This window comes from Micropterus salmoides, unplaced genomic scaffold, assembly GCF_014851395.1.
Source record: "Micropterus salmoides isolate LMB-PRFRI ecotype aquatic unplaced genomic scaffold, ASM1485139v1 Ms_hic_scaffold_16, whole genome shotgun sequence".
In the NCBI taxonomy this organism is placed as follows: domain Eukaryota; kingdom Metazoa; phylum Chordata; class Actinopteri; order Centrarchiformes; family Centrarchidae; genus Micropterus; species Micropterus salmoides.
This window is the reverse complement of record NW_024040707.1, coordinates 482,710-497,062: the sequence shown is the minus strand read 5'-3', so window position 1 is coordinate 497,062 and position 14,353 is coordinate 482,710. Positions and strand designations below refer to the sequence as shown.

At 45.4% G+C, this 14,353-nt stretch overlaps 2 protein-coding genes across 3 annotated transcripts; one reads left to right on the top strand and one right to left on the bottom strand.

The window, feature by feature from the left end:
• Positions 1-1,654: 1,654 nt before the first annotated feature.
• Positions 1,655-3,950, bottom strand: LOC119905052 (zinc-binding protein A33-like). Its single transcript, XM_038721754.1, has 2 exons — positions 3,714-3,950; positions 1,655-3,604 (listed from the first exon to the last, which is right to left on the bottom strand). Exons 1-2 carry the CDS (start codon positions 3,948-3,950, stop codon positions 2,009-2,011), a joined length of 1,833 nt encoding a protein of 610 aa, XP_038577682.1. The 3' UTR covers positions 1,655-2,008.
• A 5,394-nt stretch (positions 3,951-9,344) lies between these two features.
• On the top strand, positions 9,345-13,870 carry LOC119905559. 2 transcript variants are annotated; one of them, XM_038722711.1, is made up of 6 exons: positions 9,345-9,632; positions 10,193-10,269; positions 10,505-10,841; positions 11,947-12,002; positions 12,549-12,858; positions 13,138-13,870. In XM_038722711.1, the coding sequence occupies exons 3-6, from the start codon at positions 10,757-10,759 to the stop codon at positions 13,308-13,310; spliced, it is 624 nt and encodes a 207-aa protein (XP_038578639.1). In that variant the 5' UTR covers positions 9,345-9,632; positions 10,193-10,269; positions 10,505-10,756; the 3' UTR covers positions 13,311-13,870. The 2 variants fall into 2 exon arrangements, with proteins under 2 accessions (XP_038578639.1, XP_038578640.1); XM_038722712.1 differs by lacking the exons at positions 9,345-9,632; positions 10,193-10,269; positions 10,505-10,841; positions 11,947-12,002 and having other exon boundaries at positions 12,036-12,631; positions 12,759-12,858.
• Positions 13,871-14,353: the final 483 nt, after the last annotated feature.

Below are 14,353 nucleotides of genomic sequence, written 5' to 3'. Positions count from 1 at the left end.
TTAAGTAACTTAAATAAAATATTAAACCCCTTGACGCCGATTGTCACGAGTTCGCATCACACCTCTTCCTTTCAGACTGCAGCCGAGATAGCGTATGTATTCCCCCAATGCCTGTTTGTGCATCTTCGATATGTTACGTCCTAAGGTCTAGGGGTATCCTGGATGTATCATAAATGTGTGGCTTCCCACTCTTCCCATTCTCAAGCAATGCCAGAACACAGGAAATACAATTTAGTAGTTTTTATTTGCTTCAGAGATGAGCAGCGCCCAAAACAACAACCAAAACATTCTAAGAAACCCAACACTTTCCTAAAGTAAAGAAAAGACAAAGCTCTAAACTAGGCTTCTATTATCAAAAACAGGAGAAAATGGTGCAAACAAAAAGGGCTTCTCACTCCTACTAATCTGCTAGTCGCTGACACAACACAGCTACAACAAAGAAAATCTGTATATGACAAACAAAATGGCTAAAGCCAACGAAACAAGATTGTCAACGACAATAATCAGAATTACAAAGCTATTCAAAGTTCACTACAGAGGTTGACTTACAAAGTCTCGTACGATCACAACAGTTCTCTACTCACGACTAACACAGACGTGACACACAGGCTCGGGTTGGGAATGGCAGAGAGAGAGAAGGGAGTGTCAGTGCCAGATCCGTACCGCCAGCAAGATCCGTACCGCCAGCAAGATCCGTTCTTTACGTGCGCAAAAGTGCAAATGTGCCTGTTGATGATTATTCGTGTGTTGTTGTCTGTTCTCATCTCAGGGCATCAAATACTTACGCTTTATTAGCGTTATTTGATGCAAAAAGTACCCTTCGGCGTCCACATGGGACGACTCCGGGTACGTCTGAATGAGACGCCCCGTCTAGACCGGAAGCACTAGGAGCTAGCTAGGTAGCTACGTTAGTATAAAATGCATTGCTTCCTGCAGTATCTTATTCTAACCCTAACCACCAGGGTGTGTGCCTAAACCTAAGTCAGCGATTGTATGCATGTCGACTGGCTAACCCTAGCTGCTTGTGAGATTGCTGACATTATTAAAAATGTTAAAATGTTCTGTTGAATAAGGTTTTTAATATCTAAAGTATAGTCCTATTACATCATAGTGAACAGTTTCATCTCCAGATTAAAAAGCATTGTTATCTCGATATGAAAGATTTAGTTGGATCATTTTGAAGAGGCAGATTTGCGGTGACCTTCTTTGACTGAAGAACGGCTCTTGCTGGCGGTACGGATTTGGCACTAACAGGGAGTTCCTGTCAGCGGGGCTTAAAATGGCCGCTGTCATCCAGGTGACCAATCAGGAGGCAGCAATCAGCTCTGCAGGACCAATCCAGTGTGCCTACCTGTTCTCCATCACCTGCATAGACTCACACACACTGTAAGGGAGGAGAACAGCTGACAGTGCAGGGTGAGAGAGAAATACATATAAAATATGACCCCAGGGTCATAACAGATAGGAATCTTTTGCAAGCTTTGGTTTGCGTCATACCTACATCATACCTGAATTTATATGTTCATAGACAAATAAACAATTTCCACTTAATTTAACATCAACCTGAATGCACATAAAATAGTACAGAACGGTAGAAATAATACATTTTCTTATATAATTGTAAATAAATTCAGCCGTCAAGGGGTTAATGTTGACTTTTAGTTTCACACGAGAAACCAACCCCGGTCTCCTGGTTGAAAGTTGGGGTTCTGACCCTCCATCCACCCCAACCACCTCCTTACTCTGACTTTTCTGTTAAATATAATCCTACACTTAGCATCAGTTTTGAATGCTAAAGGTAAGGGCTTCCCCCACTGCGTTACAAACGGACGCCGACGGCTCTTGCCCATGGTCAAGAGTGAGAACGGGTTGGCTTGTTAGGTGGTTCTGGGTAGTGACAGATCATATGAATCATGTGCAGCACACATCAGCTGATCAGGGAGTGACATAAGGGGACAAAAACCAGATGAAAGGAAGATAAAGATGAAGAGACACTGAACGATTGGATCTAATTAGTGTGATTGACAGGAGAGATGATAAGAGGGGCGGAGTCTACTCTGGTGTGGCTGGGCCTGAAGAACGGGTAGAGTCTCTCAGTGAAGCGGCAGTCCGTAAAGGAGAAGATCAGATCTGCAACATTGGCATCATAGAAGGAGACCAGACCTTCCTCATAGTCCACAAACACCCCGACCCTCTCAGGACGCCTCGTCGGACTGAGGGGAACGTCGTGGCCGCCACGAGCTTTGTACTCATTTCCCTTCCTCGCGCTCAGTATCCAGAACCCACTGTCATGGCTCTTGGTGATCTTCCCCTTCCTGTTGATGGACTCTTTGACCACACCGAAGTCCCACTTTGTCTTCTCCTTCACCCGGACCTCATAGTAAAATCTTCCTGAGGAGAAACTCTGCTTTCCTAAGACTCCCCCGCCCGGGTAGAATCTCTCAGGCTTGTCTGGGAGAGTCTTCTTCGTGTCTCCAAGACTGACTTGTTTGACGTCGCCGGACAGGATGAGCCAGGGACTTGCTGTTTGAGGATCCAGAGTCACTTCCACTTCGTACTTCTGGACCCTCTTCAGCTCGGCCTCGAGCAGCTTCTTTTTCTCTTTTCTGAACGTCTCCTGCAACCTGTCCACGGCTCCCACCACAGCTCTCCTCACCAGCTCCTCATATAACGGCTGACAGACACTGACCTCGGTCCAGTCCTTCGTGGGTGGAGCGGTGTTCAGGGCCGAGAAACCTTGGACAAGATGAAAGTGGTCGTCTGAGCAGGAGAGCTGCTCCACCTCAGTGCGTCTCTTCGTCAGCACATTGATTTCCTGTTCGAGCTCTGTGATGACGCCTCCAGCCTTTCGCTCCATTGCTTTCAGCTTCTCTTCAATCGTCTCGATGAGTTCGGTGAGACCTCCTTCAAGAAACTGCATCAGATCAGTGAAGACCTGAACCCCGCCTGCCATCCCTCTGTCTGCAGCTTCCCTGTTAAGCTTTGCTGACAGGGTCACCTCCTGAATCTTCCGCCGCCTCTCCTGGATCATCTGGCACATTTTGCCTTCTGTCTTCTCCAGCATGGCCTTCCTCATTCCATGCTCGTCTTTCAGAGGAACAAACATGTGGGACTTGTGGTCTAAAACCGTGCAGAGCACGCAGACACTCGTGTGGTCCGTCCTGCAGAACAGCTCCAGCGGTTTATCGTGCGTCGGACACATCCTGTCTTCCAGGTTTTTCACCGGGTCCACCAGCTGGTGCCTTTTCAGGCCCAACGAGGTCAGATGAGGCTTCAGGTGAGTCTCACAGTAGGACGTCAGACACGCCAGGCAGGACTTCAGGGCTTTCAGTTTGATTCCACTGCATTCATCGCAGGAAACGTCTCCTAGTTTGGCAACTTGTGGCTTTGGGCGGCACAGTGGCCTGGTGGATCGCCCTGTGGCCTCACAGCTCGTCGTCCCGGCCTTTCTGTGTGGAGTTTGCATGTTCTCCCCGGGTCTGCGTGGGCTTCCTCCAGGTGCTCCAGTTTCCCTCCACATGTTTGGTTCTTCAGTCAGTGCCATTGGCCGGACATTAGCATAGATCTGGTCCCTGGGCGCCGCACAGTGGCTGCCCACTGCTCCCTTGAGAGATGGATTAAATGCAGAGAATGAATTTCACTACGTGTACGTGTCAATAAAGTATCTTAACCTTTACCCTTACTTTTGAGTTGCTGCTGCTCGCTTTACTTACCGCTGATTGTCTGAAACGAGCTGCCATCTCCGAGATGAAGATGTTGGTCCGCAGATTAGGTCTTGCATCAAATCTCTCTTTACACATCGGGCAGTGACACGGGACGTTAACATCCCAATGGTGTGAGATGCATTTCCTGCAGAAGTTGTGTCCACATGGTAACGTGACTGGAAGAGTGAAGACATCCAGACAGATGGAGCACAGAAGCTGGTCTTCTGTCAGCAGAGAACTCGCCATTGTGACACCCTGACAACAGAAGAGAAGGATCAACAACACTGTCTTTATACGAGGGTTGAGTCTGCGGCTGTGTTCGAAACAGAAGGCAGCTGCCTCGCTGCCTCAGCAGGTATCACTTTCAAGCGAAGGCATCTCTGTTAACTTTGGTTTTGAACAGCCTTCTAGGGCAGCACTTACGGCAACGTGTGACGTCAGCACGCCATCAACAGGCACGCCGTCACGCCTTAGCAAAGGGTCCAAGGTTAGGGTTACCCCTAACCCAAGGTCCACTATCCAAATGGCTAACAGACACCTCCGAAATCGTACTGAACAAACTTGGTTGGTTTCACTCACGGGCTCATATGATAGTTCAGTGTTTAGTTCTTGCTAACTTTTCAATAATCGAAGCTAGAAAACTACAAAAAATTTGTATTGTATAATTTGTATACGAATTCGGCTTGTTTGTCTGCTATCTTGGCAATTTTTTGTAAACTGCCGTAGCCGCACTGATTTCTGGGTAATAGGCAGCATCAAGAATTCAGAACCGGGCGTTACGGGGCAGTTTGAAGGCAGGAGACAGGAGGAGATCGTTCGAGCCATTTGGAACAACACTCGATGCCTCGCTGTCCTGTTGGACACCTGCTGAGGCAGCAGTATAGCCCGTTTTGACACAGACTAAGAATCATCAACGTTACTGGAACATCATGTGAAATATACACAGGGCTCCGGAGTGCGCCCAAAAATCTGTCGAGTGCAACTAAATGTTTTTCTTGGTGACTGAACATTTTACCGGACAAGTTTTTATCGGCTGCATCTCTATCTGTGCGGGTTTTCCCCAAAACTGACAGGTGGAAGAAGGTGAGAGCCAATCAGCAGCAGAGAAGGAGCACTGGATTTTAAGTCCATCCCTCAGAATTCCTATGATGCATGGTGGTGAAGGGAGTTTTGCAAAAATTTGCTAATAAGTATCCTATTTGTTTGAAATACAAAAGTTACTTTGTGATGTATGTTTTTTTTAACGTGTCTGCTTAGAATATAGTGTTTTTGTTTGTAATTGTCATTCTTGTGGTGGTTTGCTATTGAAACCAGGAGTGAAGAGTTTGATAAGAACGGCTGTGTTCTCATTGGTAGGTTCCTGCATGCAACTCTCTCGTGCCGTATTACAAAGCAACTGGCGTAATGCCGGAGGCCCATGTAGGGGGCCCCTACCCAGCTGGGGCCCTGGGTCAGCCGCACCCACGCTACTTCTGCTACCTCCACTTATGACGAGTTCATACATAAGACATTTAACTGTTAATGTATCAATCACTGAATGAGGACTCCTAGAGGACAGTGAGACGAATCGTCCTCTGAGGAGCAGCTGAGAGACGAAGCGTGCTTCAGATTCAGGGCTGTGAACTCTGAGTTCTGTTGTTGGAGGCCAACTATCTACTTGGTGTGGCCTGACTGGGTTTTGCTGTCCTTTTTCTGCTACTTGGTTAGAACTATAAAACACTTTCACTTATAACGTGCAACACTCAATTTAGAGTTTATAATAATAACACATTTTATTTCTGTAGCGCTTTTTAGGACACTCAAAGACACTTTACTGTAAAACCTTTAGCATATCAAAATAGATACAGAAAATACTGTGTCTGTCAAAACACAACCCCTTAAATGGCTGATTGGGTCCAATTTGGACATTTTCACTGAGGGGTGTCCTCACTTTAGTTGCCAGCGGTTTAGACATTAGTGGCTGTGTGATGTGTTATTTTGAGGGGACAGCAGATTTACACTGTTCTACGAGCTGCACGCTCGCTACTTTACCCTGTTCTACGAGCTGCACGCTCGCTACTTTACACTGTTCTACGAGCTGCACGCTCACTACTTTACACTGTTCTACAGGCTGCACGCTCGCTACTTTACCCTGTTCTACAAGCTGCACGCTCGCTACTTTACACTGTTCTACAAGCTGCACGCTCACTACTTTACACTTTATACAAGCTGCACGCTCACTACTTTACACTTTATACAAGCTGCACGCTCGCTACTTTACACTGTTCTACAAGCTGCACGCTCGCTACTTTACACTGTTCTACAAGCTGCACGCTCACTACTTTACACTTTATACAAGCTGCACGCTCACTACTTTACACTGTTCTACAAGCTGCACGCTCACTACTTTACACTTTATACAAGCTGCACGCTCGCTACTTTACACTGTTCTACAAGCTGCACGCTCACTACTTTACACTGTTCTACAAGCTGCACGCTCACTACTTTACACTTTATACAAGCTGCACGCTCACTACTTTACACTGTTATACAAGCTGCACGCTCACTACTTTACACTTTATACAAGCTGCACGCTCACTACTTTACACTGTTCTACAAGCTGCACGCTCACTACTTTACACTTTATACAAGCTGCACGCTCACTACTTTACACTTTATACAAGCTGCACGCTCGCTACTTTACCCTGTTCTACGAGCTGCACGCTCGCTACTTTACACTGTTCTACGAGCTGCACGCTCACTACTTTACACTGTTCTACAAGCGGCACGCTCACTACTTTACACTTTATACAAGCTGCACGCTCACTACTTTACACTTTATACAAGCTGCACGCTCGCTACTTTACACTGTTCTACAAGCTGCACGCTCACTACTTTACACTGTTCTACAAGCTGCACGCTCACTACTTTACACTTTATACAAGCTGCACGCTCACTACTTTACACTTTATACAAGCTGCACGCTCACTACTTTACACTGTTATACAAGCTGCACGCTCACTACTTTACACTGTTCTACAAGCTGCACGCTCACTACTTTACACTTTATACAAGCTGCACGCTCACTACTTTACACTGTTATACAAACTGCACGCTCACTACTTTACACTTTATACAAGCTGCACGCTCACTACTTTACACTGTTATACAAGCTGTACGCTCACTACTTTACACTGTTATACAAGCTGTACGCTCACTACTTTACACTGTTATACAAGCTGTACGCTCACTACTTTACACTGTTCTACAAGCTGCACGCTCACTACTTTACACTTTATACAAGCTGCACGCTCACTACTTTACACTGTTATACAAGCTGCACGCTCACTACTTTACACTTTATACAAGCTGCACGCTCACTACTTTACACTGTTCTACAAGCTGCACGCTCACTACTTTACACTTTATACAAGCTGCACGCTCACTACTTTACACTGTTCTACAAGCTGCACGCTCACTACTTTACACTTTATACAAGCTGCACGCTCACTACTTTACACTTTATACAAGCTGCACGCTCACTACTTTACACTGTTATACAAACTGCACGCTCACTACTTTACACTTTATACAAGCTGCACGCTCACTACTTTACACTGTTATACAAGCTGCACGCTCACTACTTTACACTGTTATACAAGCTGCACGCTCACTACTTTACACTTTATACAAGCTGCACGCTCACTACTTTACACTGTTATACAAGCTGTACGCTCACTACTTTAAACTGTTATACAAGCTGCACGCTCACTACTTTACACTTTATACAAGCTGCACGCTCACTACTTTACACTGTTATACAAGCTGTACGCTCACTACTTTAAACTGTTATACAAGCTGCACGCTCACTACTTTACACTGTTATACAAGCTGTACGCTCACTACTTTACAGTTATACAAGCTGTACGTTCACTACTTTAAACTGTTCTACGAGCTGCACGCTCGCTACTTTACGTTGTTCTACGAGCTGCACGCTCGCTACTTTAAACTGTTCTACGAGCTGCACGCTCGCTACTTTAAACTGTTCTACGAGCTGCACGCTCACTACTTTACACTGGGGCACAGGGTAATTTCTTCAGTGTTGAAACATGAAAAGATAGAATCAGATATTTACAGAAATGTGGGGGGTGGACTCACTTTTGGGAGATACTGTACATAAATGCTGCAGAGACAATAAAACCAGCAAATAGCAGCGGGTGAAATGTAATTCTACTCAAGTGTGAAGACTAATTTGAAGAGGCAGGTTTGGATTAGTGATCAGAATGTGTTAAAATCACAGGAACATCTTGGGTAACGGTATCTGTGAGAAGTCTACCTTGGAGGAAACCAAATGATCCCCAGTTTCCAGATCCTGGTCTTCAGTTTAGATAAACCCCAATGCAGCCTTTTGTCCGGATCAAAGGTAGGCCTTGATTTAAGGATCAGGAATATTTGGATCTGCTTTGAAACCCAATTTACAGGTAAAATTTAATAAATCAGAGTTTAATCCAACCAATATAACCCTGTGAGGTCATTTCGAGCAGCTGATCGGGACTTTAAACTGGTTGTAAAGTTTAACTTCCTGCTGTTTGGACTGAAGCTTCTGATAATTCAAAGGTTAAAATCTGAGAAACTAAACTGGTTCAATCCAACTGTGACAGAAAAGTAATCCCACTCTGCATAAATGTTCTTCTAGGTTTTATCAGACGGTTTCAGGGTGGATGATGTTTACAGAGAACGAACGAAACGTGACACGGTGACTGTAAATCATGTCCAGCTGTGAAACTACGTGTGATCGATCTGTGCTTCATTATCTTCATGAAAACACACCCTTATTATTTCAGCCGACCTCCAAACAGACTGTTTTCATGAAATATCTGACGCAGAAAAAAGCTTTACACTTTGACCCGTCGGTCTCTTTAACGTTCTGAACGTTCTCTCATCCGGCTGGAAGGTGTTTCAGGTGTGTTCACTCACCTGTGGTGCCGGAGCCTCCAGCTGGACGTGTGTTCAGTCAGAAACTCGCCGCTGTGTCTGTTCAATGCTGCATTAATGTTTGACGTCTTGCTGCACCTGCGGGACAAAGTCCGACAATCAGTTTCAGCTTATTAAAACTTTACGATTCTTCTTGCTCCTGAAAAACACCTGCAGACAGCGGGACAGGCGAGGACACATGAACTGACCTCACAGTGGCGCTGCGACAGACACTCTCACAGCTCCTAACCTGACGTGAAAGAAAGGGAATTCAGATCTGATTTCAGTCGAGTCGGAGCGTTTTGAAATTCCACTTTTTATTGGTGATGGTGAAAACAGGTGAAATGATGAATCTGGATTACATTTTAGGAGGAACATTGGATTGCAGTTTGATTGGCGTGCAGCACTCTTTCCTTTTTTTGAGGAACAGAAGAGTGTGTTGATTCATAAAGTACATTCTGGGTGCAGGTAAATATGCAGTGTTTGTTCCAAGTAGAGGAGGTCCGACTGGGGTAAAGGTGACGGTGGAGGAGCTGCTGGGTGGAGATGCTGCAGCACAGAGAAGAAACAAGGAAGCAGAAATCCCTGCAGCAGGTCTTCATGGAGTCTTTCAGCCTGACGAGAGCAGGAGGAGCGGGGGGGGGGGGGCAGGCAGGAGCAGACCAAAGACCAGGGAGTGGGGGGCCACGCCAACACCCAGACCACATCCACCAGGACAGAAAGAGGGGCTAACAGGGTGGAGACGCTGAGCGAGACATTCATCCTCTGGTATTCACTCTTTCATTCTTCAGTCGCTCTGCTTTGACCCCACAGGTGATCGGAGCAGGTGGACTCACCTGTGGCTTCATGTGTGATTCTGAAACATCTCAACAGACAAGACGACAGAAAGTGTTCATGACCTCATTTAGGAGGAGGTGTGTGCGTTTTCCCAGAAAGAGGGTGATGGCGAGGTGGGCGTGGCCTCTGATCTGTGAGGTGAGTCAGAGAGAGAATGAAAAAAACGTTTTTTTTACACCTTTGCAGAAGTTCTGATTCGAGAGCTGTGACGCCCCTCCCCTGTTTGGAGGTTGTCCTGCCGACCTCAGCGGACGATTGGCTGAACTGGGAGGGTCGTCAGCTGATCGCTCTCACCTGGACCCGTGTATTCAGATCACTCTCTCCCTTCTAGCAGGTTGCATCCATGCTGTGGCATCTTCTTTTGTACTTGTGTTTATTTTAGTTTCATAAATCACACTTGTTTTACAGACTCCCTCTTTGTCACACACCCTGAGCCAGTTTGTGATCCCAGGCGTGTTTTTCATCCCCCATTCAATCAGTTTTATTTAAATAGCGTCCGTTCATTACAAAAGTCATCTCATTGCACTCAGAGCAGGCCGACTCTTTATGTTCATAAATGCAGAAAATAAACTTTGTTCAGAAGGTTGAAGCTTCCTGATGACAGAAAACTCATTTTGAATCTGTACAGTTCTTTTCAGAGCCGTTTATTTATTTAACAAACCTTTAATATGATTTATAAATCTTTCATGTCAAAGCAGAACAAACCTGTAAAGTCTTGGAGAAACCTGGAACGGATGCTGTGTTCCTGCTCAGCTGTTTGACTTCTTCAGCTCCGGTAAGAAACACCAGCTCAGTCTGTCGTCACTTCTGGTTTGACTTAGTCTTTCCCCGTCTCAGATGGAAGTGCTGCACTTTTTACTTCACTACATTCATCTGACAGCTTTAGTTACTTTACACATTAAAATATATTGTTTTGTTAGAAATGAAACTTCCAAAAGTTTGTACAAGTGAAACAATCAGTCGTTCGACAGAAACTGAATCATTTTCCTGTAAAACGTCTGATGTTTCAGGATCTGCTGCTTCTCTGAACGACACCTGTGATGTTTGTTAGTAACGCTGATCTTTGGACCGCCGGCTGTGAAGCCGTCTCTTTGGGCTCTGAGTAACCGTGACAGCAGAATCTTTTCCTCCATCAATGGAGGAAATAATCAGCAGATGGATCCAGACTGAAAAGAATCATCATCAACTGTCTGACACTGAACAGTTCAGAAGGAGCTGCAGCTTCAACATTCTCCTTTCAGAACTTTTTAAAGTACATTTTCATGATTGTACTAACGTCCGTGTTTCCCGCTCCGTCCCCACGCCTCCCCTCTGCAGCCACGTACCTGAAAATGAGACGTCAGAAAGGCGAGTGAGAGAAAAACATTCAGGCGATCCGTTTTCTAAAAGCTTTTCTCTCCTGTGTTCAGGACGAAAGAGCAGGTGGAAAAAGGCTTTACAGGATCATCTGTCTGAGTTTGTTTTTATCTGCAAAAACAGGTGGAAACAAGGGAGGACGCGTTTGTTGTTGTAAAACTCATTTCAGCCACTAGAGGCTGCAGTGCACCACCTTTAAATCAGGACTACCAGCATCATGTGTTCTGCTCTCTCAACACAGCGTACACAACACTGTGTTTGGAGTCCGTTATTAGGTTTAAACATTACAAAATAAAACAAATCAGTAAAACATAATTCAATGAGCTAATAGAATCTATGTTGTGTTTCGACTGATTATTTATGTCAGTGTAAATGTCTTACTGAGACACTGAACAAGAATAAAAAATAGAATTTATGATAAATTTAAAGGCAGGGAAGCCAAGTTGTTGTTTCTAAAACACTTTTTGTCATATTTGTTGAAACCGTCTTTATACACCAATACATGTTAAAAAAGTTAGGTGGTCTCAGGGCTGCAGGAGACGCCGCCTGTGTCTAATATCCTTGTTCATATTTGGAAAACTAATTTAGCCTATAATTAACATGACTTACTGCTGAGTTTGCAATTCTCCTTATGACTGTACATTATTTAACTTGCTGTGTACCAACCAATCCAGTCATTTCTACCTGTTGAAATACCTCTGAATGGCCAAAACTATCTATATAATACATTATTTACTAGCCAGAAAGTGATTGCAGACTTAATTGACTGGAAAGTTATTTCTGCCCTGAAATGACTTGATTATATTCACGAGGGTTATTATTTGACAGATTATAACTCACCTTGTACATTTTCCCTCTTAAAATACCCTTAAATGGCCAAACTCACGTAGTTGCAGTTTTCCACTTGCCAGAAAGTGACTGCAGCCTCTACTTATTGACTGAAAGCTAGTTCCTGCCTCAAAATGACTTGATTTCATTCAGAAGAGTTAGTTATATTTGACAGATTCTAAAACCCAAATCTCCTTTATTTCATAATAGCATATTTTTAATGACATACTGACCACCAAACCAAAAATGTCCCCGGTTTTCTTTTCAGGTCACCTTATATCTGCCTGCGTGAAAAGTTGTACCGTGCTCGCTTCTGCTGGACAGGTAATCTAGCTTTTATCATTTTGATGGTAATTTGTTACTTTCGTCGCTAGCTACCTTCTTAGCATCCAGCTAACGGTAGCTACGAGTGCAGGCTGGTGTAGCGCGCCAGAATAGAGACGATGAATTCTCTGTAGCTGCAGCTGAGCTTGTTTGCTGACACTGATATTAGGCAAGACAATGTAGGTTTGGACTGCGGCGGTTTAGTTATTCACTGCCTAGGGTTTTAGTTATACTATGTTTACACCTGACGTTATCTTCACCTTGTATCAAATCTGTTTGTGTGTTTAATATTATCTTGTGTCAAGCATCGAATGTTACTCTTTTACAAAGTGGTGATGAAGCTGAGTGTTTTTATGAGACAGACGTGTCAACGTTAGTGTACATAAACAACGCTGGCTGAAGGTCCCGGCGTTTCTGGTCTGTAAGCTACTTATTATAGAGTTGGACATTGTTCATAGATAAACCTACTGTGTGAAAACCTTTGACTGTAATGCCATGAATTATTTAACCAATTTAGCCCTCAGGTCACCCTGTGCTTCTCACCAGTGTACGCTGATCGGACCACGCTGGCTGGCCTGGACTTCAACCCCCGTGTCCACAGTCCAGCCAGGAGAAAAGCTGATGACACAGTTCAGTGTGTTTTTATTAGTCCTGTGCATTTTACTCAGTACATTTATAAGTGATGAGTCAAATATTAAAGTACGAGGAATACAGATAGCTGGTGCTGATTTATTGTGTTACAAACTGTGTTATCAGGTACAGCAAGGTGTACAACAGAAAGTCCAGGAAGTGGAGCTTGTACTCATTGAAGGTGGTGAAAGACTGCAGTTGTGTTGTGGTGGCAGCCCGGCTGACGGTGAGTGTCCTGTTTATTCCTCCTCTTTTTTCTCGCATTCTGTTTTCCCCTGGCTTTTGCTTCTCTCTCTGCTCCTGAGCCCAGCTGACGATCCACACCTGCCAGCAATCAACCTCGTCTCTGCCAGTATTTCAACCACACAATCTCCGCTTGGTCGTCGTCGCTCCTGCCTTGGTGCCGCTGCAGTTTTCAAGCTTCTTTGATCCTATTTGAACTTTGCTTCTCCGTTCCCAGCTTCCCTGTAGTAAACCCCGTCTGTCCGTCTGTCTTTCCCTCCAGGTCCGCTCACCTCCATCTCCCGTCTGGTCAGCTGGGTTTGCCTACCTGCCTTCTCCCCCCCACGGACCTTCTCCACGGCGTTCCCCCGGCTCCCCCCTCGCTCCTCGCCAGTCTGCCTGCCACCACACTCCTTCCCTCCCCGGTCTCCTTTTTCCCTCGACACTCCCGCCTGAACCTCTTCGGCCCCACCTGCTCCAAGGTCCTCCGGGCCCGTGTTCCCCGCCGTCTACCTCTCCTCAATAAACCAGTTTAAACCTGAGCGTTGCATTTGAGTCCGTTCTGTCTGAAATCATATAAGTTACACAGCTACCTGTTGCTAACAGTTAGCTAGCCAGCTCGTTACTGGATCAAAGTCAGTCTTTTTAAACTTATCCAATAATAATATTGTCCAGTGGAGTCGTGTTTTGGGGGCGTGGCTTTGGAAGGAGCCCAGAAGGGAGGGGGTGGGAGTTTCTCTGTTGGATACTTTCAAAATCCAGCAGTTTCTTGCTCGTTTACCTGCCTTCTCACCTCGCCTCCGCGGCGTCCCTCCGGCTTCCCTCCACGCTCCTCACCTCCCTCGCCTCGGCCTCCAGCCCCCTCTCGGTCGCCTCGCCCGAGCCTTGCCAGCCCCACCTGCTCCTCGGCCCTCTGTGCCCACGTCTGCCGGCGTCCTGTTCACCTCACCTCATCTCACCTCCCGACTCCCCTCTTCCCTTTTTTCCCTCAATAAACCTCTTTTGTAAACTGACAAGCGTTGCGTTTGGGTCCGTTCTGTCCGCACCCATAACAGCACCTATTGCCTACAGTCCTGTTAACAGCGCCCTCTACTGAGGGTGTTTTGTTTTTTTAATAATTCACCAACACTGAGAAACATTTCGGCAGCAGAAATGAGTAAAAGATGGTCAAGATTGGAGGCAGATAGAAAACTACGGGGGAACTTAGCTCTTCTTAACAAGACGCTAGCTCCTCTGAGGGATCATGGGTAAATAGATTTCTATATGACGGACCGAGGCCGTGCAGTGAGCAAACCTCACTCCCCAACACCTTAAGAGACGCAATGGCGACCGATGCTAGTGGCCTAGTGGTTAATGTTGTCAAAACATCGCAATATGGTTAGGTATAGGCACTGAAACTACTTGGTTAGGTTTAGGCAAACATTGCGATTTGGGATAAAATATCTACATGACTTATGTGTCTGAATCACGTGAGTTAAGTAAGTCTACTTAGCCTACAT

Excerpts from the sequence above, each read along its gene's own strand:
- LOC119905052 (XM_038721754.1), bottom strand. The coding sequence starts at position 3,950 with ATGGCGAGTTCTCTGCTGACAGAAGACCAGCTTCTGTGCTCCATCTGT. Across the intron at positions 3,605-3,713 it reads CTCGTTTCAGACAATCAGCG|GGAGCAGTGGGCAGCCACTG; the intron begins GTAAGTAAAGCG and ends CCATCTCTCAAG.
- LOC119905559 (XM_038722711.1), top strand. The coding sequence starts at position 10,757 with ATGATTGTACTAACGTCCGTGTTTCCCGCTCCGTCCCCACGCCTCCCC. Across the intron at positions 10,842-11,946 it reads GAAAATGAGACGTCAGAAAG|GTCACCTTATATCTGCCTGC; the intron begins GCGAGTGAGAGA and ends TTTTCTTTTCAG. Across the intron at positions 12,003-12,548 it reads TGCTCGCTTCTGCTGGACAG|TGTACGCTGATCGGACCACG; the intron begins GTAATCTAGCTT and ends GCTTCTCACCAG.